This window comes from Camelina sativa, chromosome 16 (genome assembly GCF_030686135.1).
Source record: "Camelina sativa cultivar CO46 ecotype springtype chromosome 16, ASM3068613v1".
NCBI lineage: Eukaryota > Viridiplantae > Streptophyta > Magnoliopsida > Brassicales > Brassicaceae > Camelina > Camelina sativa.
Window position 1 is genome coordinate 6,267,723 of NC_141895.1, and position 24,278 is coordinate 6,292,000.

Here is a 24,278-nt window from a genome sequence, read left to right on the forward strand (position 1 = left end):
ACAAGTTCCCACACATCATGCCTAACAAACTGATTGATCTCTTCATGACACGCAGCAAACCAAAACTCATCTTCTAAGGCTGCAAAGATGTCAGATGGTTCCAGTGTTGAGACAAAACAAGAATGTTGTAGCATTTCTCTGAAGTTGATCTGAACTCCTCTTGTTTTTCTTTAACCTTCTAGGTTGCCAATCACATCGATTCTTAGTGATTCTTAGGAACTTGCAAAGGTATTAACCTTGTATCCACAACTGGTCCTTGAGTAACCCTATCAAAATACCAAGAGTTGACTTCAGATGAACTTGTAGATGTGTATGCTACATTGGCTTCTTTGTCATCCTCTTCAAGTTCTATCAAGCTTAGATTACATCGTAAGCTGATATTCTCGGTTGTGTCTTCTCCAGAAACAGCAATGAAAGTCTTGAGATTTCATCTTGTGTAGATCTCATTATCATCTTCATACATCTTCATTAGGTTGAAATTTGATCTTTCTGTAAACAGATCACTGTACAAGTCTTTCTTCGAGATCCACACAGAGCAGAACTTCGTTGGTTCCAAGTAGCACTTATTGAGATTCCACAACAGATTGATCTTCTTCCTGAAACTGTAACAATGTTCTCTTTGATGATTGCCACCACAGTGATCACACCCATAAGTTCTTCTCCTTATGACCCCCTTGTGATGATCCTTCAAAGAATGATTCTGACTTTTCTCTGATCTCGTTATCACCGACATTTCTTTCTTCAAGTTAGTAGATATATCTGCTTCTTTTTCTAGGTGATTGACACTCACGAAGTTCACAGGTTGGACTGTCAGATCACTTGAGGTTCTAGTATTTCTTTGATACCCTAGACCTCTGTGTGTGGCATCTATTCTTCCCATGGACAAAATCTTGTTTAGATCCTTAGTTCCACTGTTCAGCATCCTGATCTGCTTGTGTTTCTCATTCAACTCCTTTTCAAGTACTAAGGCTCTTCCTTTTTCTTTGTAATACTCTTCTTGAAGGTTGCTTAGTTTCTGAAGAAGTGCTTCAGTTGTTTGATCATCAGCCTTGAGTGGAATATGATTAACCTTTTCTGTTGCATCTTCATAGGCTGATTCAAGTTTAGATTCCAGAGTAAGCTTTTCTTGAATAAGCTTAAGCTTATCTTTGCTTAGTTGTACCCAACTGTCATACATAATTTTTCTTCCTCCTTGGGATTGATTTCTTCGTCACTCTCTGAATCAGACCCATCACCTGTTTGAACATTATCTCCACTGACTGTGAAGGCAACAAAGTTGAGCAGTTCTTCCCCTTCCTCATCAGACTCAGAGTCACTGAAGCTCAACAAGGATTTCTCCTTTGACTTGGTTTTGTTAGGACATTCAAACTTTGTGTGTCCCATGCCTTTGCACTCAAAGCACTTCAACTCATTCCGTTTGGTTACAGGACATTCAGGTTTGATATGACCATAGCCTCCACATTCATAGCACTGAATCTCCTTTCTCTTACCAGAATATTCAGCATCTGGTTTTGATGCTCTACCACCTGGTTTGTCTCCTTCTGTATTACTCCAACACCGTGTGTCTCTGTTGTTGTTTCTCTCAACCTTTTTTAAGGCTTTACCAAAATTTCTGACCAACAAGGACATGCTATCTTTGATTTTTTGAAACTGAGCAGGTTTTTGATCGGCCTGAAAAGCAATGCTTTTAGATGGTTTGACTTTGTCTTCATCAGCTTCCATTTCTTCAGATTTTAGTAACCCGACCAGTTCAGCAAAAGTCATTGACTCAGTGTTCCCAGCTACCCTCATTACAGCCTTGTGAGCAGCAAATTTGGCTGGAAGACACCTCAACAGTTTCTTCACCAGTTTTTGATCCTTGTAGGTCTTTCCAAGCACTTCAGCTTCATTCGCTATGGCACTGAGCTTTGAGCTAAACTTCACTATTGTTTCATCTGGAGCCATCTTCAGACACTCAAACTGAGTAGCTAGCATATCAAGTCTCGTTCTCTTAACACTTGACGTTCCTTCATGAGATTGTTGGAGAATATCCCAGGCTTGTTTTGCAGACTTGCATCCTTGAATGAGTTTGAACTCATCTTCATCCACACCAGAGAAAATGGCATTCATGGCTCTTGCATTGAATTTTGACAGATTCGTCTCGTCAATCGTCCATCTGGCCTTAGGTTTTGGAATTTTAACTTCATCTTCTGTTGTATCAAACGGAGGTTCCCATCCTTCTTCAACAGCTGTCCATGCATCTTCTCCTTGGCCTATAATGAGTTGTGTCATTCGAACTTTCCAATATTCATATCTCTTAGTATCCAACATGATGTTCTTACTTGTACCTGTACCATCAGTATTTGGTTCCATAACTTAGGATCTAACCTGTGTAGAGACGACAGTCTCAGATCGGTTTCCCGCTCTGATACCAATTGAAATAACTAGAACCGTGAATACTACTACAAGAACACCAGGAAAACAGTAAACTGAGCTTTTTTAAGACTTTCTCAAACAACTATATTACAAGCTTTTTTGATCAGTTTTATGCAACACCACAACAGCTGATTTGCCACTGAACCAATCCTAATCTACCCAATCTTACCTGCACAGCAACAACTATGCTCACTCTTAATTCACTCACCAATGAAACTCTCAAGCAATATTGATCTTCTACTTAGATCTAAACACACACACTTTTTCTCTCTCTAAAAGTGGTAACCGCACAAAGATGTGAAATGCTTCTCTTTTATAGACAGCAACAATCTTCACCATACTCTTCTTTATCCAACAAGTCATCCTATGCACCCAATCCTTCAAGAACCTCTCTTTGTCCAATGAGTCATAGGAGAACCCTCATCATTATGTTGACTTCAACACTCCACTTGCTTGTAGCTTCCAACGAACACCTTTTAGGTTGACACCTTTTTCGCCCATGCTTAGCATCTCCACGCTCGATGCACCGCACTGTCTTCAAGGTGTTGTGCTGGCAAAGAAACCTTGACACTTTCCCGCTTTGTCTGAAGTCCTTCAGGTACATTATGCGATAGCTTGTAACTCGTACAGATCCTCTGTTTCTTCAGATTCCTATGATTACTGACTATGAACCGATAAATTCCGACGTGGTACACCAAGGTGAAGCCAAAGATTAAGCGACTGTTTTTTTCCACCGAAGGTATCTTCAGATCCATGAGGAACTTAACTCCGGCTGATCCAGTTAACACGGCGAGAAGAACCAAAGAAGAAACGCTGAGGTTAGCAACGAAGCCCCCATGTTGGGTCATTCTTATAAGTTAAATACCTTATTTAGCACAAAATTTAAGAAAAAAATAACTAGATTAATATATGATAGGCGAGCCATCCATCGATGCGTTCAGGCAGAGTAGGCATCGAAGAATCAGAATTAAGAAAAAGAAAATTGAAGAATGGAGTACTGTGGTTATCGTCGTCGCAGATTCTGAAGGTTTTATAGCAGAGTCTTGACTAAGTTCGGTTAGTTACGCGAGCGACCGTTGCAGAATTAGTTTGTTGTTAGTTACACGAGTGATGGTTACAGTTTCGTTTGTTCCGATGATCATAAGTTAGTGAGAATTAGATATTTACATCTTTCATCCTTCTCTGGTGTATCTTTAAGTAAGCATGTGTAGGGCATTCTCCTTTACATGATTACTTATCCACATTTGTTTTTGAATATCAAGCGGTATGTGTTCAGGCACATAAATTATTTGTTTATGGAAATGATTGGGTAGTTAACATGTAAAGCCAAGTGGTCAGGAGTCAAGGAAGCTGGTCGAAGATGTTCACCTTGACCAGTGAGCTTGGAGATTTTAGTTATTCTTATGGCACATGTCATGTAGTTTTCATTATATTTGGTGTCTCTGTGTTTTGAGTGTGAACTTTTGGTCTTGCTATGTACAGCCACAAAAGATAGATAGGACTGTAATCTCTCTATGATGTTCAAGGACCTTTTATAGTTGTAAAGAATGTATTGATGTAGCTTATCACTAGAACGTAACTTGCTATCATTTTTAGCTACTATATGGTCTTAGCATCTCCCTTCCTGTTGCCTATTTCCTTGGTCATTCATGGTACTTATTAACACTTGTACACAGACTAAGTTCCTTTCTATGTTGTGCCTGCTGGTGGAATCTTGTGAGTATCGTATTGCTGCTGTTCTTCAGAGACTCTGAAGTTCCTTAGCATCATTGTTTCTGTTTTGAAGCACCGATGCTACTCTTCCCAAGACATGTTAGTTCTGATGCTTGGTAGCACTATATGTTTTAACAACTTCGAATGAAATTAAAAAGACATGATGTTGTTTTGCAGGTCTCCAATGCTTAACTAACCGGCATATTCTTTTCAATTGTGTATTGAGATTGGAAATGTCAGCTGAAAACCTGCCTAGAAATAACTTGTTCTGCTACCATTCCTCTCTCTCTCTCTCAATTTCCTCTTGTTCGTATCACAATCAAAGAGAAGACTAGAAAGACTTGCTTCTTGGTTAGAATCTCTTCTCATGGTTCCCAAACTCTCTTAAATTTACTAACTTTTCATATTTTTTCACTAACTCATCTGCTCTCTTTCCTCTGTCTCTCTCTCACAGTTCCTACGATCTCCATGGCTTCCGGTGATGTTCTTCCTCGTTTCTTCAGTGTCTATCTTTCCCAGTACAGCTCTGACTCCTTGGTGAGTTTTTTTTTCTCTGCTTGACTGGTACTGGTTTTTCATGGAAAAATCTGTTTTTTTTGGATATGTTTAGTGTTGATGTGAGTGAGATCTGAACCAACGTTGTAACTTTCTTAGCTACTTAAGCTTTAAGATTTTTTCTGTTTACATCTGACATGTTCGAATATGGTTGAGAATGAGTCAAAAGTAGATATATAGAGGCTTACTTCGCTCAGATGTCTCTTTTATGTTCAAATTTTTTTGAAGAGGAGGCTTGCTTGCTTGTACAAATCCCTAGTTTAACCGCATCTTGTAGGGTTTTTGAACTGAGTTTGTAAGCTTAGTTTGTCAGTTGAGAACTTTAACCTTTACTGTTTCTTGTTGGATGTTGAAAGCCTCGGCTGCAGACAGAGTCTCTGGTTTTGTTGTTTTGCTTCTGATAAGTCAATTTTTGTGTGTTGAGAAGCTGATACCAGTTTCGTACTACGAACACTTGCCGCGTCCGTTGCCCAAGACTGGCATTCTCATGGGCACTGGTGGAAAGATTTGGAAAGTAGCAATGAAGAGTAGGCAAGAGCAAGTGTATTTTGAACGAGGCTGGGCCAATTTTGTGGCGGATAATGACCTAAAAGATGGAGAGTTCTTGATTTTTGTCTTTGATGGTTACAGACGCTATGAAGTGAGCATATTCGGTCACGGAGGCTGCAAGGAGATTCGTGCAGCCGTTGAAGTTGAAGAAATCTTTGATGGGACAGAGAGTGAAAACAATGAGAGTTCTCTTGAAAGCGTCAGACAAGACGAGGAAGAAGAGACCATTGATGCTGATGCAAAGAGTGACACTAACTATTCTCCTGACACAATAGAGAACCAACAGATGGATTTTGGGATCATATTTTGAGGGCCACAGACAATTTCTCTGATTCCAATGAAATTGGACATGATGGCTTTGGTAAAGTCTATAAGGTTAGTAGGAGGAGTTATAGACTATAGAATAATTTGGACTTTTTATGCATGCTCAATTTTTCATTTTATGCACTTTTGGTTACAGGGAAGAAATCGCAGTTAAAAAGCTTGACGAGTCCCCAACACAAGGCCTCTCTGAATTTAAGACCGAGGTTAGCGTGATTGCACGCCTTCAACACGTTAACCTTGTTTGCCAAAGGTCTTGATTTACGAGTAGTTGGAAATCGGATGAAATCGACGAAATCGGATGTTTACAGCTTCGGAGTTATTGTGCTTGAGATTGTAACTGGCAAGAAGAACAGGACGTTCTCCCTGTCGGACCCCAACTGTGCTAATCTCCTCAGCTATGTAAGCAAGCTTTTAGAAGATTCGTTCTTGTTTTTTCTTTCTTTTCTTTTATATGTAAAATAAAGGTTGCGTTGGTTGTTTTTTTTTGTAAATAGTGTGGTCGACAAGCTCCATCACTGTAGCCTATAATAACCCCAAGCCACGACTAAGCATCATCAAACCAATATATATTATATACATAATCATTTAATTATGTTGATACATAATTAGCTTCTAGGTTTGAAATAACGATTTGGTGATTCAAACTATGTTCTTTGTAGATTGGTGATTCTTCTTCAGGAGGGATTATTGCTGAAAAGAAACCTCTGATTAAGGAGAACCACAACCCAGAAAACTACTCTGTTCTTGCAGCCATTCCTCCGTGAGTCTCTATTTCCTTTTTACTTTGTTTTTTTGTTAGTCATCAAATACCAATTGAATTAAAGCATTGCTAAGAAGTAATAGGTCATTTATTGCAGGTTTCTCTTTCCAGCTCTTGGAGCGTTGCTATTTGGTTATGAAATTGGGTGCTACATCTTGTGCAACCATTTCTATTAAGGTAAATGGTTTTGACCTTGTCTAAAGCCTGTGGTTTAGGTACTCAAGTTTGACTTTTCTAGCTTTCTCAAGTTTGTACCTGTTGTTTCCAAGCTTACAATATCGTAAAGCTGTGTACTAGTTTCCCAGTTAGATAATGTTATTTCGTAGTTCACACCTGCAAACAAAAACAAAAACAAAGAGTATTCAAGCTTGATTGTTATTGCAATGAGAATGGATTAACAAGTATGAGAAGATCATTGTCTAGAGATAACTCATTGTTGATTGAGGTTTGTTGATCAATCTAGATAACCATAGTTTAAGCCCAGCCAATGAATCCATCCTTAGGACCTTTCTTTGTCTATTGATTTCCCTGTTTAAGTATTGTTATTCGCTGGCTGTTTGATTTACTTGTGTTTTGCTCTGTTTTGATTGTTGTTTTGTCTCTGTTTTTCATCCGGAAGTCAACTCGACCCCCCCCCCCACTTGACCATGCACTCGACCGAGTGCTACTTGAGCGAGTGCTACTCGAGCGCCAGTTTACTTCCTTGTTTATGTTCTGTTTCATTTCAGTTTGCTCTTAGTTGCATTTGTTAGTAGTTTTCTATTGCTTAGCACAGTTTATTGCACTTGTTCTACAGTTTAATTATGCATTAATATTGCTTTAATCTTTTGTATTTACATTTTTGTCATTAGGTTGTTAGAAACAAATCAACTTGATATTTGGCTTAACTTGAATGCATTGATCACTTCTTGACTGCTTACATATCACACTCTTTATGGATTGACATCCTTTATGCTACAACATCATAAGGGTATTGAAACGCCTTGCACTGCATCTGATTGAGCATCATTGCTTATGTCTATGTTTGCATGTCATCATACATTCATTGCATAAGTACACACAAAAAAGCTTGTTTCAATTGGCGCTGTTGCCATTAGGGTGTTTATATGTTTCAGTTGAGATTTCAATGTTTCAAGATTAAGCTATGTTACTTTTTATTCTATTACTCACCTCTTTCTTGTTCTAGTGTTCTGTTTTGATTCTCAGGTACCACTCGACTAGGCACTCGGCCGAGTACCTCAAAGCAAACGGTCGAGTGCTTGTTCGAGCACCTGTTCTGAGTCTCAAAAAAGCAGAAGAAACAGGAACAAATTGAACCTCAAAGGAGAAGGAAGATTGGTGATAGTGATGCTCCCACTACCCATACTAACAGATATGGGATAGTGCCTCCTCTTTTCCACAATGCAACCTTCACAATCAAGACTAGTTTGATCTCAATGGTTCAGAGTAACATATTTCATGGACTGCCTAGTGAAGACCCCCTTGCACATCTTGATGAGTTTGATAGGATCTATAGTCTCATCAATATAAATGGAGTTACTGAGGATGCCCTGAAGCTGAGATTATTTCCTTTTTCTCTCTAGGAGATAAAGCCCATCACTGGGAGAAGACTCTACTTCCTGGAAGAATCACCTCTTGGGTTGATTGTAAGAAGGTCTTCCTTGGAAAATACTTCACTAGTTCAAGTACTACACATTTGAGGAATGAAGTTTCAGGATTTCTCCAACAGAATGGTGAATCTTTCAGTGAAGCATGGGAGTGCTTCAAAGGCTACCATAGACAATGCCCACATCATGGATTCATCAATGAATATTTGTTGTGTACTTTGTATAGAGGTGTTCCTCCTAAGATCAAGATGCTCCTGGACACAGCCTCCAATGGAAGCTTCATGAATAAAGATGTAGATGAAGGTTGGGACTTAGTAGAGAAGTTTGCTCAGTACAATGGCAATTACAGTGAGGAATATGATAGAAGCTTAATGGGAGGTGTTGATTTTGAGGAAGGGCATAGAAAAGAATTGCAAGCCTTGAATGAGAAGCTTGAGAAGCTAGATAAGATCCTTCTAACCCAACAAAAGCAAGTACATGATGTTTGTGAAGCTGAGAAGATTATGGTTCAAGTCTATCCTCCACAACAACCCCAAGAAGCTCCTGCTCAAGATCATGAGATGAAGAATATGCTTCAGCAACTCCTACAAAGTCGAGCTAATGAAGCTATGGAAACAAGTAAGAAGCTCACAGAGATGAATAACAAGGTGGACTGCACATACAGTGACCTTAATATCAAGATTGAAGCTTTAACTTGCAGAATGCTTCACCTAGAGAGCAAGAGTGAATCTTCTTCTTCTAGTCAACTCAATGGGACATAAATTGACATTCTAAAGGAGTTTTCCACTGCCCAAACTATCTCTCTCAAAGAACTACCTTCAACGCTCACTGAGGACAGTGACAACCAAGTTGGGGAGGATTTTCTTCAACCAGAGTTGCAGAATGAGAAGAGAACTGAGCTTGAGACACCATTCGCCCATACACTCGACCATGCACACAGTCGAGTGCCTGATCGAGTCATTGATCAAGAATCTAGCAAGTCGGTTCGGTTCATTCCTCCTCCCTTTCAGCCACCTTTGCCATTTTCAGGACGGTTTAAAGAGCAAATGCTGAAAAGGTACAAGGCTTCTATTGATCAGCAAGCAATGATGGTCTTGAGTCATGAACCTTTGTTAGAAGATGTTGAAATGAAGGATAAGTCACAAGTTAAAGAGCTTGAGCAGAAGAAGCCAACTATTGATAGGCAGACCTTCAGGATTGAAGAGAAAGGTCATGAAACTGAGTCTGAAATCTTTGAGGGTGTGAATGGGGTAGAAACAGAGATTTTAGGTCACTCGGCCTTCCACTCGACCTACCACTCGACCGAGTACCTTAAGTCACTCGACCGAGTGGTACCAAGTCACCCAAAATGCCCAGACTTCATCCCTAAGCTTCACCAACAACAAGAGCCAAGAAATCCTTCCTATGATGGTTTGTCTGAGCTTCTAACTGTCAACATCCTACATGATTCAGTGAGGGAGTTAACAACTAAGGATGAGGAGATAAGGGGGAAAATCAAGAAGCTTCATGGTAAAGTCAGAAGTTCCTCTCCAAAGAAAGCAAGGGAAGGTCTGAGTATTATTAGTAGACATAGCTCTTTTAGCATTGACCCAGAAATAAGAGGAGCAATGAAATCTTTAAGAACTAAGGGGACTTCATCACCTCTCTATGACCTTTCAAAAGCATAAGAAGTATGCAAAGTCAAGCTTAGAGACTTTAAACAAGCTCATTTGGGAGGAAATCCCAAAGGTATCCTTGTACATATTGGTTTAAGTTTCTTGTTATTTTGATTTTGTTTTCTTTAGTATTATGGTTCAGGTACTAGGAAGGGAGTTTAAGCACTTAGTGATATCCCAACAAATGAATCCCACCCTCAGCCCATCCCAAGTAATACTCCAACTTTATCTTTGTATATACCATTGTATTTCTTGTTTTTATGTTGTTTCTTGATTCTTGAATCTTTTTCCAAATTTTTCTTACACTAAGGGACTATGTAATTTAAGTTTGGGGGAGTGTTTGAGATAGCATTTGACATTGTTTTCTGTTTTCTTATTTCAAATGTTTAGCATAATCATATTAGTACTTGCATTTCATCTATGACATAGAAAAACCAAAAAAAATTTGAAATTTTTTCACAAAAATCTTTAAAAAACAGAGTGTTCATGTAGTTTGCATTGCATATTAGGATTTTCTTAGCATGTTTCATATAGTTTTGTTTCATAATTTTCATTAGGGATCTATGATGAGTTTAGCCTTGTTAACTTATTTAAATTCACTAAACTAGGATCAATGCCCAAGTTAATAGTACTTTGATGCTAGTTGAGTGGTTAGAAACATAAGATTGAACCAAGTCTAGAATTCCTATATTGCATTCTGTCTAAACTGAAGCATGTTGTGATTTGAAGTTATTTCCTACTTATAAGAACCTAATATTGATTTTTAAATATCAGTTTGTGCAATGCTTTAAACTCATGGATACTTTATACATATTTGGATCATCTTTCCCCTTTTTACCACTCTTGTTGATCCAAGTAGCTGATTTCATCATTGAATCAGTTTCCCCTACCCTTAACCAACCTTTCTTTCAAGCCATGTTTATTCTTGTGTGTGTGTGAGGCCTATTTTGGGATTGAACTTGGTAAAAAGTGTTAGGTTTGAACTCACAAGAATAAAACTTTGTGTAGTTCTAGTTTGCATTTTTCAAACTAGATAGGACTAGGTGGTTTAAATTCTGGGTTTGAGACTTGGTGTGTTCAAAAAGAAAAGAAAAGAGTAAAAAGAGAAAAGGGTAAAGTCCTTAGGAGGGAAGTGTTTTAAAGTAAATTCTAGCTCTAAGTGAAAGAATGGGGTGTAGTAAAAGTTTCAAATAAGGTTCTGGTCAAGGAAAAGAAAGAAAGAAAAAAAGAGTCTAGTAAAAATCTTTATGACTTGGGAAACAAGTAAGAAAGAGAGCCTTAGCAATTTAAAAAAGAAACCTTCATTCCACTAGAGAAATCAGTAAGAAACCTCTCCTAGGACTGAAATACAAAAGAGAAAAAGGGCAAAAGAGAAGAGATGAAGTTAAAGGGTAGAACTAGGACATTTTAAATGTTAGGAACAAACACTTTGGGTACCTTTGGGTAGACAAGGTTTTGTTCTTGTATGTGTCTAAGTGATCTTACCTTTAGCCTTCTTCTAAAGCTCAATCCACTTTCTGTGAGAGAAACCTTGTTATTGATAAGCCCCACTCAAAAGAGAGACCATTTTTGTCTCTAAACCCTTATTACCAAGCCAAATGAGTTTGAACATTGCATAATTTGATTCATGTTCTTGTTTAATGAATGTTAAAGGAAATGACTGATTTGAATGCATATGGAAGTCTAAGGCTTGAATCAGTTAAGGTTGTGAAAGGTTTGTCTAAAATCTTTAAGTATAGCTCATTCACCTTGCATCATAGTATAAGTAACTTGGACATTGATTTTAGCTAGTTATTTAGCAAGCTTTAGATTCTCATATCCCATTTTCAAGCCTCACTTCCCTCTCTTTATCTTGTTTGTTTGCTTGAGGGCAAGCAAAGACTAAGTTTGGGGGTGTTGATATCACTATATTTTACCATATTTTAGGCATTGTTTAGTTCAAGTTTTGCATCATATAGAAATGATTCCTTAAGTTTTATAGCCATTTATGTCCAAATATGCACTTAGGATGTTTAGAAGCATGCATTGCATACATTTGTGCATTTGGAGTATTATTAGGTGTTATGGAGCTCTTAAAGGGTAAGGAAGGACGTGGTGTTATTTCTGGAGCTAAACAAGAGGATTGGACGTATCAGGAAGGGAAAAGAAGGCACTCGACCATACCACTCGAGCAGGCACACGGTCGAGTATTTGGTCGGATTCATAACGAGCTCCTCAAAGATCCATTCAAATGAAAATTTTCTCTTGCGATTCAGCTTCAGCCTTCTTCATGAGAGTTGCGATATCATCCCAGATCGAAGACTCGAGCTACGTGACAGACCAACCACTCGACCATGCACTCAACCGAGCACATGGTCGAGCTGACCGCCGCCTCTCTGTTTTGTCCTCTAGCTAACTAGGGCTTCTCTCTATTTACTATATATATGTGTACTGGTACTTGTGGCCGGAAGTCAGACCCTGTAGACACCTCATAACCTAGTTTTTGCCATTTTTAGCTACTTTTACTTTATTGCATCATCTCTTATCTTTGCTCTAGATTTTCATAGATTTGTAACCTTCATAACTTTGAATCTGTTGAGTATTTGCTTTCACTTCTTTGTATTAAATTGTTCATCTTTATCTCATCTTTCTAATCATGGTAGTTTCATTAATTTTTGGGTTTGTGTTCTTCATGATGATTTTTAGATCTGATTAGTGGCTTAGGATATTAAGGATGGATTAGGCTGGGTAAATGTTATGGGTGTTTAGATTGATCAAGCTTTATTGTTATACATCTCTTCTATATTAGATATGCTCTATGATGTTCTTATACTGAGAAGATAAGGATAGATCTTAAACTTCTTAGCATCACACCAATGTCTAAGTTGCTAGATAAGGCTAAGTCTAGAGATTATCATGAACCATGCTAAGAGATTAGATGTTTTGTTTGGTTTTTGACAATAATGATCTGAGTTTTAATGTCTGCTTTTATATGTAATAGCTAGTGAGATCTAGGTCTAAGAGTATCTAAGCTTGATTGTTATTGCCATGAGAATGGATGAACAAGTATGAGAAGATCATTGTCTAGAGATAACTCATTGTTGATTGAGGTTTGTTGATCAATCTAGATAACCATAGTTTAAGCCCAACCCATGAATCAATCCTTAGGACCTTTCTTTGTTTATTGATTTTCCTGTTTAAGTATTGTTATTCGCTTGCTGTTTTATTTACTTGTGTTTTGTTTTGTTTTGATTGTTGTTTTGTCTCTGCTTTTCATCCGGAAGTCAACTCGACCATGCACTCGACCGAGTGCTACTCGAGCGCCAGTTTACTTCCTTGTTTATGTTCTGTTTCATTTCAGTTTGCTCTTAGTTGCATTTGTTAGTAGTTTTCTACTGCTTAGCACAGTTTATTGCACTTGTTCTACAGTTTAATTATGCATTAGTATTGTCTTAAGTTGCTTTAATATTTTGCATTTACATTTTTGTCATTAGGTTCTTATAAACAAATCAACTTTATATTTGGCTTAACTTGAATGCATTGGTCACATCTTGACTGCTTACATATCACATTCTTTATGGATTGACATCCTTTATGCACAACATCATAAGGGTATTGAAATGCCTTGCACGGCATATGATTGAGCATCATTGCTTATGTCTATGTTTGCATGTCATCATACATTCATTGCATAAGTACACACAAAAAAGCTTGTTTCAATTGGCACTGTTGCCAGGGATCGAACTCTGGTCACCCACGTGACAGGTGGGAATACTTACCACTATACCACAAGTAGTGTATATATATTCTAGGAGTAGGCCACGAGCCAAGTTGAGCACTCTAGAATATTGATACAGTTGTAAACTTCGAAGCCAGAAAAATAAAGGCTTGAAGGTTTGTTCTCAATTCTCTGTGACGTTAATCAGGGAGGTGATTAAGTGTGCAGAGAATTGTTTTTCTTTCTCTTAGATCTACACTGGTGAGAGTTTAGATAGAAAAGAGAGAGGGTTGGTTTTCATCTCTTATAGAGAAAAAGAGAGAGGGTTGGTTTTCTCCTCTTAGATCTACACAGGGTGTTGTGTTAGATACAAAAGAGAGAGTTTCAGATTCATTCTTAGACGAGATCAATCCTATTGGGTAGAATAGGTTGAGTAAGGGTCGAGACAAAATTGTATCATTGTAAGAGATAAATTTTGTTAATAAGATTGAAGAGAAAAGCGTTGGCTTGGCGCGTGGTGTAAATCAGTGTGTTTTGTGTCTCTATACCTGAACAATTGGCATCAGAGCAGACGCCTGATAAAAGAATTGTTTATCTTTTCAACATGTGAGATCTTGAGCGAGGTATGGAGAATCCACAACAGTTCGTTGATGAGAACAATCCGCTGATGTTTGATGATGAGCATTATGATGATTGGAAAGCACATATCAGACAAATGATACATAGTCGTGATATGAAAGCCTGGTTCGCTGTTGAAGATGGATGGTCACTTCCAACATTTACGAGCAACAGAGAAGAAACTGATATAAAGCCCTATAAGCTGTGGACGGTTGAGGAGAAGTTAAAGGGAAAACAGAACGCTGAAGCGCTATCTACTATTTTCAGCTGCTTGTCGATGGATCTGTTTGCAATAGTGCAAGAGTGTATGTCAGCGAAAGAAGCTTGGGATCAGTTGGAAGTCTTCTCTAAGGAAACCAGAAGGGTGAAGAAGGTATACAAGGATAAGAGTTTTGTCAAGGAATTTCTCAGAAGCTTACCACATGAATATCTTTCTCACAAATCTGATGGTAAATGTGCTTTAAGTTCTGGTGAACAGAAGGTTGATCCGTGTGTGAAATTAGTTCAGACAGATGAACTGCAGATGAGAAAGAATGATCAGAAGGCTGAGGAATCATTCACTCTGAAGACTGTAGAAACTCAGACGTCTGTTCAAGGTAATGTGGAAGTACTGAGCAAGAAGCAGTTCAGAAGGATGTAGGGTGTACAACGTCAGTATCAATCTTCCTCATCCAGATCTGGTGCAGAGAAAGAATCTCAGAGTTCTGATTATCAAGGTTATGGACACTTCCAATCAAAATGTTATGCACTTGAAAGAAGAAGCGTGTTGAAGTGTTATAACCGTCAAGGTTGTGGTCTTACGAAACCTTGTCTGACATGAAGTAATATTGATTCAGACAAAGAAGATGATGAGAATCAGAAGTCTGTTTTCAAGCCTAAGGTTGATGTGGGTGGCTTACCTGTTGAGAAACAAGTCACCCCTCCGTCTAAGGATCTGATTCGGCAGAAGAAGGAGAATTATGATATGGTGTCTTAGAAGGAAGAGCTGCTTTGTAGAGTCTTCACTCTTGAGAAATTGTTGTCTGAGGAAAAAGTCATTCCGTCTTTGTTGAGACAACGCCTTGAGGATCAGCTAAGGAATAACTAGAAGCTAAGTAAAGGAGCAAAAGATTTGTGCAGGGGGCTGATCACTCACAAAGGTACTATGATAGCAAAATGTGGTATAAGGAACCATGGAGGAAACTCAAGCGGTGTCACGAGTGCAGTTAATGGGTCTTTGAATGGTCAGAAGATTTCATACATAGGTCATGAAACAGAAGTGCTGCAAAACGGAGGTGATGCTGTCAAACGGGTGTCTAAGTTCAACTTGTAGAAGACTAAACAGAAGATTGTTGTGAACAACCTGAGAGGGAAACTACGTCGTTGCTGGTATTGTGGTGTGATTGGTCATATCAAGGTTGATTGTTACAGATTTAAGAACTGTGTAAGTCAACTCATACGTCAGAAGAGGTTCCACAAGGTTGGAAGAAGAGGCAATCGAGTCTTCTTTAAGAAGAATGATATGTTAATTGTGTTAGAAGTTGGGGCAAGACTGTGGAGTGTCGAAGATCTGAACAAAAGAACGTGTCGCTGTTACTATGCAAGTTAGAGCCTTCAAAGTTGTCTGTTTCAAGTGTTTGGATTGTACTGTACCACTAAGATGTTCGAATATACAAGCGAGTAAACATAAAGAAGCGTGACATGAATTGTTATGTTGCGCACACTATTGATGATCAACAGACTGTTGTGTTGAAGCACTGGTTATTTGGTCGTGGTGTTCAAGGCACATGAATGTGAATCAAGGAAAGCTACACAACTTTGAAGAAGGCTTAGGTGACATGGTCACTTTTGGAGATGAAGCTGAAGGTAAAATCAGAGGCAAAGATGTATCTCGTTGTAAAGATCAGCCCACTCTGGAATTTTTTCTACCTTGTCGACGGTCTAAAAACCAATATGATTAGCAACAATCGGTTGTGTGATGAGGGTTTAGATGTTACCTTCACCAAGAGAGGATGTCAGGCGGTTGATGAGCACAACCATATTCGAGTCGAAGGTCAGCGCTCTCATAATGACTGTTATATATGGAACTCATACACTCTACAAGCAAAAGAGTTCAATCAGCAGTGTTTATGATGCCTAGAGACATGATCTCAAAAGGAGTGCATTAACTAGTTGTAGTTGAGTGTAAGCTGCAGCAGTCAAGAAACTGTGAGAATCACATCCATCAAGACGCTGCTGGAAGGATTCAGGAGGGCAAAGTTGTTGTGTTTGCTCCTACCTTATAGAATTGTTCGGTTACAGTTGATGGTGTGGCAAGTCAGAGCTTTGCAAATGTGTTCAACCTGAAACAATTTGATATATCTCAGACAGGCGAAGCTACATAGGTGGCTACTAGGTATATAGATGTCGTTGCAGGTCAGACTTTGGCTGATAAAATCATTTGTGCTTAACGAACTCAATTGTCTGTGGGTCTTCAAGAACAGAAGAGACAAACGTGGACAAGTTGTGGAGAACAAGGCATGAGTGGTCATACAAAGCTCTAAGGTGAGTTTGCTAGTCGCAACACCTTCACTTTAACACGAGGAAGGGTAGGAATGGCTTCTTTCAAAAGACTATTTACTTGGAGCAACTGCAAGGTTTTGAGGTATTCATATACTGATGTGAGTATGCCAAAGGTTTGATTAGTGTATGGGAGTTACAAAGAAGTGAAGATGGATCCACACCCGTGGGAGTTGGAAATGTTCTATCTTAGAAGATGATTCAAGAGATTGTGTAAACGGTAACTGGCACGGTGGGCTGATTAGTCGACTGAAGATGTGTTGTACCAGCAAACCAGTCATCTGTTATGTTCTTGCAAACTGCACATGCAACATAGGGTTGATCTTGACGAAAGGAGATAGCAGAAACTTGACGAGATATCGCTCTCTGAATCACCGCGAAGGATCTGGTGGCTATTACCTTCTGGGAACAAAGCTGATCTTCTGCTACGCTCAGAAGCTCGGTAAGGTACCTTGTTCAATTGTTGAATCTAAGGTTAATACCTTGGGAACCTGTTTCAGTCACTTGATGAGGATCAAACAATTGAGAACAGCGTATGGTACATTCTTAGACCATGCTATAATTTTGTGTGATAATTGTTTGTTTGCTAATATTGTTGTAGATCATGTATTAGATACTAAAATTAAATTATAGGACCCTGAATATCAGTTTATTCATAGAGTAGTTGTGGAGAAATTGATAGTAATAGAACATTATAGCACTGATTTGCAAATTGCTGATTTGTTTACAAAACCATTAGACTTGGATCAACTCATGGTTCTGAGAAAATTCATTGGTGTTTGTGAGATCTAATATGTTCTGTGAGTTGTGTTGATTAGATATAGGGACATACATCAGAACAGGCCATGGAATTCCTAGAATGTGTAAAAGATCAACACTCTGTCTAAGCAAAGATTCAGTGGAAAACAGCTGCCTGTCATGCCAATTCATATTGGGGATCTCGTAAAACGTTTTCGTGAAGGAGGAGGTCAAAGAGCTGAGGAGTGGCATTATTATGCATTCCATTCAGAAAGAAGTATCAGTTGTGTGTAACTAAAAAAAACAAAAAAAAAACAGTGTGGCTGGTACTTCTACAACAGAGCCCTGAAGAATAATAACAAGGGAATGCACAAATATTCGCGGTTGAGAAGTCAAGTGATATCGGTGATAAAAATCAGGAGATTCAACAGAAGATCGTTCATAACATCAAACTGTGAAGATCATTCATGTCTGTTGGATCTAAGCTCTAAGGTAGTGTATCATGCAAAATCAGAAAAATAAAAAAAATAAAAAAAAAATAAAAAAAAAATAAAAAAAAAAAACTTGATACACTCCTGTTAATGCCCTCTCCAAAGGAAATTCCAGCTGCCTACTTCACATTGATGGTGAACCATGAGAATCAAAGCCATGCCAGAGTGAAAGACTAGCCACTGATCATAGAGCTGTTTCTTGAAGATTCACAAAAGGTTATAGTAGTTTCTGGTGAAGTCCCTTACAAGTAATTGACACACATCATAGAACAAATCTCAAGGTATGAAAACCTCTTGCTTTAAGAAGTAAAAAATTAATAAAAGAGTGCTCTTAATGGTCTATTGCTTTTCTGGTTCCTGTGTTTAACTATGTTTCGAAGTCTGAGATCGTGTGTAAATGGCTGAAATGAAAAATGTGTTGTAAAATCAATATTTTGTAGTTAAAATCAGATGATTGATTGATGTAACACACTGCTGATTATAGATATTGTTGATGAAGAATGCTTGTATGTTTTCAGCAGGTGTGCACTAATGTGTGTTAAGTGTTTTCAGGTTTAAGCTCATTTGTTTCAGCTCACAAGAATGATCATGATTCTCTAAGTGGTAAAATCCATAGAGCAGCAATTGTCAAGGGTCTGACTTTTTGAACGATGGATTGATCATGTAAGTAGGATCAAAGAGCTGCGTGTTCATCTAAATATTTGGGTGTACTAGGAGTATTGAAGGATTTGAAGTAGCTGTTACTGAAACTCACAACTTGGCACTAGTGGTGAAAGGGCTTTAAAGGATTGTTGTTGAATCATCATGCGTCTGAGGACGATTTGAAAGACTGATACTCATTTTGTATCGATAAATGAGTATAGTGTCAGTTCCATGATATGAAGGAATGGAGTTACATGTACCGGAGGCTGATGAGTGCTCCTAGACAGAAGATTGTGCTTGCAAGTTGTTAGTTCATGTCTGTACAACATGTGGTTATTCATTAGAGTTCCATCTTTGATCAACCTATTTGATGCAATGGACTGTTACAAGAAGATGGATTGTGCTACGAAGCAAGTGTCTAAGTCCCACCAGCTGACATGTGCATTATCGTCTATATCACCGAGGAGACATTTTTTTGAGTTAAGAGAGCATCTGCAGAAGTGTGTTGAAACTTTAGTGTCATGGAGTCAACAAAAGAGGGACAGGTGATCGTCTCACCCTTGATGATTCACAGGTGCATATGATTGTGAGGAGACATGTTATCTGCAGTGAAAACAGAGGTGTGTGATACTCTGTTTTAGGTTGCTTACATCCATTGAAGAATGAACGCTTGTGTTTGGTTGCAATAATGATGGATGAGGATGTTTGAAGCTGTTGGGCTTCTGATAACTGTGACTGAGATTAAGCCTCACATAACCAAAGGTATATGAGTTTTGTGGGCTAATCTGTCAACCGTCATGGGTATGATCAAGATAGTGAATGTTCTTGTGAGGAACTATGCGTTTAGAATCTCACATGTACAATCAACTCTTTGTTTGATTGTGGTGGAGTAAATGGCTAGGCTGGTATTAGACATGTGAGACTGATGATTATTGAGTTAACATATGATCATATGGTTGAGTTCCCTATAGATGACGAATTAGAGAAGTGATATATGGTTAACTCATCTGACTAGGTAGCTCATCTGACTAGGTAGCTCATCTGTGTAGAAGCATTCAAAGAAACTGGTCTAGATGCAAGAATGAAGGTTATCTACAGTGAAACTGAGGTTTGAAAGTGTTGAACATGATACACAAGGTGTTGTTTTTTCTTGCAAAGCTTGTGTATGGTCACGGTCACACTATGATTCGATCAAAGAGCTACTTGCTGTTCGAATTTTCGACTATCAGCGTCCTATTACCCAACATCCAGTTGTGGTTGCAAGGAGAGTCAAAATGCCTACAAACATGAAGCTGTTTCAATAGGCGACAAGACTGATCATCAAAGTGTTTAAGGATGCGTAGCACTGTTAGCAGGTAAGTGATTCCCATAACTCAGTATGTTGTTGTGATACATATGTCTGTTTTTGACTTAGTTGATCACTCAAGCTGGTGGAGAATGATTCTGGTTCTGGTTTTTGATATAACTCTAATCACCGCCTAATGATAAGGAGTTCTGTACTTATAGGGGAGAATCCTTGTAGCTACTTGGTTTAGGGGGAGAATCATTATTTATGGGGGAGACTTAATTGATTAATTGGTTGATCTTAGGTTGCTAATGATCGAGAATATGCCAATTGATTAAGTCTGATTAGAGAGCTATTAATAACATGGTTTCCGCTGCAGCCCGCTAGGGTTTCTGATTATTAGGTTCTTAATCATAGTTCTATTTGAATAAGTTGTTGATTGCTTTTGCTAGATAATGACTGTTGTTTTGTCTAGTTGTTGCTTGTTCTGCTTTTTGGCTTGTGTTTGTTGGAGTGTATTTTCAGGTTGAACCAGAGAGATGCTTGAGTATCAAACTCAGTCAAAAAGGGGAGATTGTAAATGCAGTTTCTGGAACAACTCTCTGAGAGGAACAAGTCGTTGTGCCGAACAGAGTGTTATGCCAATCAGGAAGGTGCATCAGATCACAAACGCCTGAATTGCTGACATGGATGTGTGAGATGATGTGGCAGGACGTGAGTGGATGTGATGATGTGTCAAAGAAGGTTGCTGACTTGGCATTGAAGATAGAGACGAAATTGTACTTGGAGATATGAAGAATATTCTCTACAAAATATAAGGAAAGGATATGCTTGAGAAACAAGCAGTTTCCTTATCCCTTGATACTTGGAGATTCGCCTTCTAGGGTTTCTCAAGTAGTGTATATATATTCTAGGAGTAAGCAACGAGCCAAGTTGAGAACTCTAGAATATTGATACAGTTGTAAACTTCTTTGTTAATCAAGGAGGTGATTAAGTGCACAGAGAATTGTTTTTCTTTCTCTTAAATCTACACTGGTGAGAGTTTAGATAGAAAAGAGAGAGGGTTGGTTTTCGTCTCTTATAGATAAAAAGAGAGAGGGTTGGTTTTCTCCTCTTAGATCTACACAGGGTGTTGTGTTAGATAGAAAAGAGAGAGTTTCAGATTCATTCTTAGTCGGGATCAATCCTATTGGGTAGAATAGATTGAGTAAGGGTCGAGACAAAATTGTATCATTATAAGAGATAAATTTTGTTAAAAAATTGAAGAGAAAAGTGTTGGCTTGACGCGTTCCAAGTGTATATCAGTGTGTTGTGTGTCTTTATACCTTAACAATTGATTGGTGTGATCAGGGGAATGGATAATCCGAGCATTGTTTTTCTATCATACAAGTAAAAGACGTGAATAAGAGGAAGGGAAAATACAATTCTACGTAGAGGATGTCTAGGACAAAGATCGGGAGTAGACCATCCCCTGTTCGTAAGGATATCGGTACGGATGGTGACATGGTGTTATGAACAGGTCTATAGCATGGTATTTCCTTTCCTTTACTAATGGATTTTTTAGCCATTGAATTTGCTGCTCAAGATAACATGTCCCTGAACCGAACTCATGTGGACTACTTTCTTACACTTTTTAGAATCTTTATTCCTATTTTCAATTAAGAAAAAAAAGTGTATATTCTTTTTTTTTTTGTAAGAAACTGAAAGAAAACTCCTAGCTATTTATAGGAATAAATTCAAGTTTTCTTTCAATTCTCACTAGAAAAGATGATTTATTGGAAAATATATGTACATAAACCCGAAACTTTCAAATTAACGAGAAAGAAAATACAACAGTGGCAAAAAGCCGTAAAAACTGTGTGCAAATAACAAAAATTTGGATGATATATGTGACGTTATTCACTTGGGAAACAGCATTATAGTTTGTTTGTTTTAAAGACTTGGTCCAACACCGTTTCTTGCCTTGATATCTCTTCTTTTTTTATCTCACTCTGGGCCTCTGGCGTTGTTTATTCCAGACAATGTGGTATTAAAATCTTAATATCATTTATATTTGCTTATCGACATCTATTTTGCTCTATTCTCAAGTAAGGAAACTTAATGATTCAATGATCCATCAATTAGATATACGAGATGAATGCATGGATCACCAAAACCGATGTCTCGTCTCTATGTTCATGCGTAGTCGCGTAGAATTTTTTTTTCTTCTCATGTATGATGTAAGAGATTCTTAACATTAAAACCAAAAAGAGAAAAAAAACAATTATTTCATTACAATATTATGGGGAAATTATGATTTAATATAAATAATATGTGATATGTAATCTCATTTTCCGTCCATATCGTGCATGATATTACTTTGATGGACGTATCATTCGTCTAGATTTTTTTGTGTTTTTATATCGTCGGTATTAGGCGCTAATAGGATGAAATGATAAACTTTATAAAAACAAATGATACCCTTTGTAATAATCTCGATAGAAACTTCCCTTATAAAATTTTGTATTGCAGTTTCATACAGAATTTAGGCGTAAATTTTTGTACAAACGGTCAACTGTTTAAAATACAAAACAAAATCGACATCAAATTGTATCTATTTGCGGCGCTAAAAATAGTACTAGATGTTTGTAGTCTACATTTATCATTTATACGATATCAACGTGTTTCAGCTTAGTCTTGGCGCGATGAATACAAGTAAACTGTTAATACCAAATACTAGTTTAATTAGTAGTTTGTGAATAATACAAATGTCAAGGTACATGTACATGTACTTAAACAAAATGCTCACATTGACGGCATGAGTACTAACATTTATACAAAAAATGCGAAGTTATCAATTATTACTCAAAATAATCTGGAAAAAAAAAAAGAGAAAAAGATTTGGATGAATGTAAACTTATTATTTACGCAAGGAACATCGAGAAAAAAAAACACGATTCTTTTAGAGAAGACGATTTAGGTCAACCGCCGCAACAGTTTCGATTTTTCAGCTCTGCCTCTCCGGCAGCCACCACGGCGCTGTGAGAGGGTTCCCTAGATCCTTTCATCTCTTTCTCTTGGTTTATTGTTAGTTTTGTTTTGCGGATTTGGTATTCGTTTGAGGAGTTGCTGGTGAACTCGGGTTGTGAAAGGGTGGTCTTTGCGGAAGCGGTCGAGGGTGGTCAGATCTACTTGCTTCGAGGTTAGTTCAGAGAGGGTGATGCCGGATCTGGTAGATCCATGGTGGTTTTCGTTTAATAAATCCAGCCTCTTGGCTCTCCTCAACCTAGATCTGTATCTACTTTTATGCTTTTAATCGTCTATATGCTGCCGATGTGGTTTTGGGTGGTCTCTCGTTAGTTTCCCTCAAGCTGTCATTTTTCCGTTTGCTCTTTCTCGTCTTGGTTCAGCCTTTGGTTTCCATCTGGGTGATTCCAGATGCTTTGATTTGTCTGAAGTTGATGCTAGTTTCAAAGTTTATAGATTCTCCTATTCGGGGTGGAGATTGTAGTGAATGATAGCTGACTCGTTTTGATGGTGTTCTTGTTCGCAAGAAGGGTTATTTCGAGTGGTTAGGCTTGTCTTTTTGTCTTTGCTTTGCAGATCGGGTAGAGATCTGAAAGTGTTGTGTAGACTTCTATCTAGGCGTAAATTGGTGGCGCAAGAGTCGTTATCGTCGTCGCATCCGGAAGTGGTTGAGGCTTGCCGGGTTATGAAGGTCTTGGTTTCTTGGTTTGGAGAGGTCGGCTCTCATATTGAAAAGAGGAAGTGGTTGTTATCTTTGTGTTGCGAAGGCATCATTGATAAATCTCATTCTTAGGATTTTCAGAAGAAGAAGTGGATTTGTGGATTTTGAGCTAGCGTTTCTCTGAAGATTGAAGTCTTGGTGCTATTGTTCTTAAACATTGGGTGCAATTTCCATTGATCTGAGGTTATTAATTTCTGCTTTGTAAGTTTAATGGTTCTCGTTATCAGTTTAGTTCCCCAAGACTTTTCTTTCGTTCGTCGGCTTAGCTTCCCTTTATTTGGGCTTTTAGATTTCGGAGATATTTATGTTTCTGCCGGTTTAAGTTTGTAGTTCATGTATCCTTTCATGTTTAATATCAATAATATCACATGCCAAAAAAAAAAAAAAAAGATTTGGATGAATGTATATGTATAAGGCCAAGTTGGTTTTGGTTACTTTCCTCGTAAGTCGAAAAATATTCGTGTGTCGGTAGAAAGTAATGAGATGAAGCCACGTGTAAGATCGTGTAGCATATGGAAGGAGTTTGGATCGATCTTTGTCGCGAACAAAAAGGACCCACACCGCACCGACTGATCAATCTAAAGGGCCTCCTCCTAATAAGCTCTTAAGGCTGTTCCATTCCATTGTCCTATCTCTGGACCCCTTTGGATTTTGCATGCATCTGCTCCCATTGTGAACCCCACCATTTTACCTCTTGTCATTTCTTACGTTATGTCAATTGCTCCTTACATTTATATTCTTCACCCTCGCATCACTAAACTCTAATTTATCTGTTCGAGTTACATATAGTTTTTGGTCACCATCCAAGCCCTCCGTATATCTAAAATGTTTCGAGATAGTCCAATTGGTAACTGCAAACCGTATGATCGTAACCTCTAACGAAAGAAATAAAATGATAAATTAGAATGAAATGGTTAAAGGATAAGAAATTCTAGATCAACTGGTGATTATAATAATGCGAAGT

At 38.2% G+C, this 24,278-nt stretch overlaps 1 protein-coding gene and 1 non-coding gene across 5 annotated transcripts; one reads left to right on the forward strand and one right to left on the reverse strand.

Moving 5' to 3' along the window:
• The first annotated feature begins 2,857 nt into the window (after nucleotides 1-2,857).
• Nucleotides 2,858-12,193, forward strand: LOC104750045 (B3 domain-containing protein At3g06220). Of its 4 annotated transcripts, XM_087490408.1 has the most exons (10): nucleotides 2,858-3,013; nucleotides 3,115-3,233; nucleotides 3,332-4,227; nucleotides 4,306-4,479; nucleotides 4,583-4,665; nucleotides 5,111-5,607; nucleotides 5,693-5,955; nucleotides 6,216-6,316; nucleotides 6,414-6,493; nucleotides 7,503-12,193. In XM_087490408.1, the coding sequence occupies exons 5-6, from the start codon at nucleotides 4,597-4,599 to the stop codon at nucleotides 5,540-5,542; spliced, it is 501 nt and encodes a 166-aa protein (XP_087346534.1). In that variant the 5' UTR covers nucleotides 2,858-3,013; nucleotides 3,115-3,233; nucleotides 3,332-4,227; nucleotides 4,306-4,479; nucleotides 4,583-4,596; the 3' UTR covers nucleotides 5,543-5,607; nucleotides 5,693-5,955; nucleotides 6,216-6,316; nucleotides 6,414-6,493; nucleotides 7,503-12,193. The 4 variants fall into 4 exon arrangements, with proteins under 4 accessions (XP_087346534.1, XP_087346532.1, XP_087346533.1 ...); XM_087490406.1 differs by lacking the exon at nucleotides 7,503-12,193 and having other exon boundaries at nucleotides 6,414-6,645; XM_087490407.1 differs by lacking the exons at nucleotides 2,858-3,013; nucleotides 3,115-3,233 and having other exon boundaries at nucleotides 6,051-6,316.
• On the reverse strand, nucleotides 8,011-8,116 carry LOC147925182 (small nucleolar RNA R71). The gene has a single exon (XR_015585525.1). It is a non-coding gene; the product is annotated as a small nucleolar RNA R71 (small nucleolar RNA).
• Nucleotides 12,194-24,278: the final 12,085 nt, after the last annotated feature.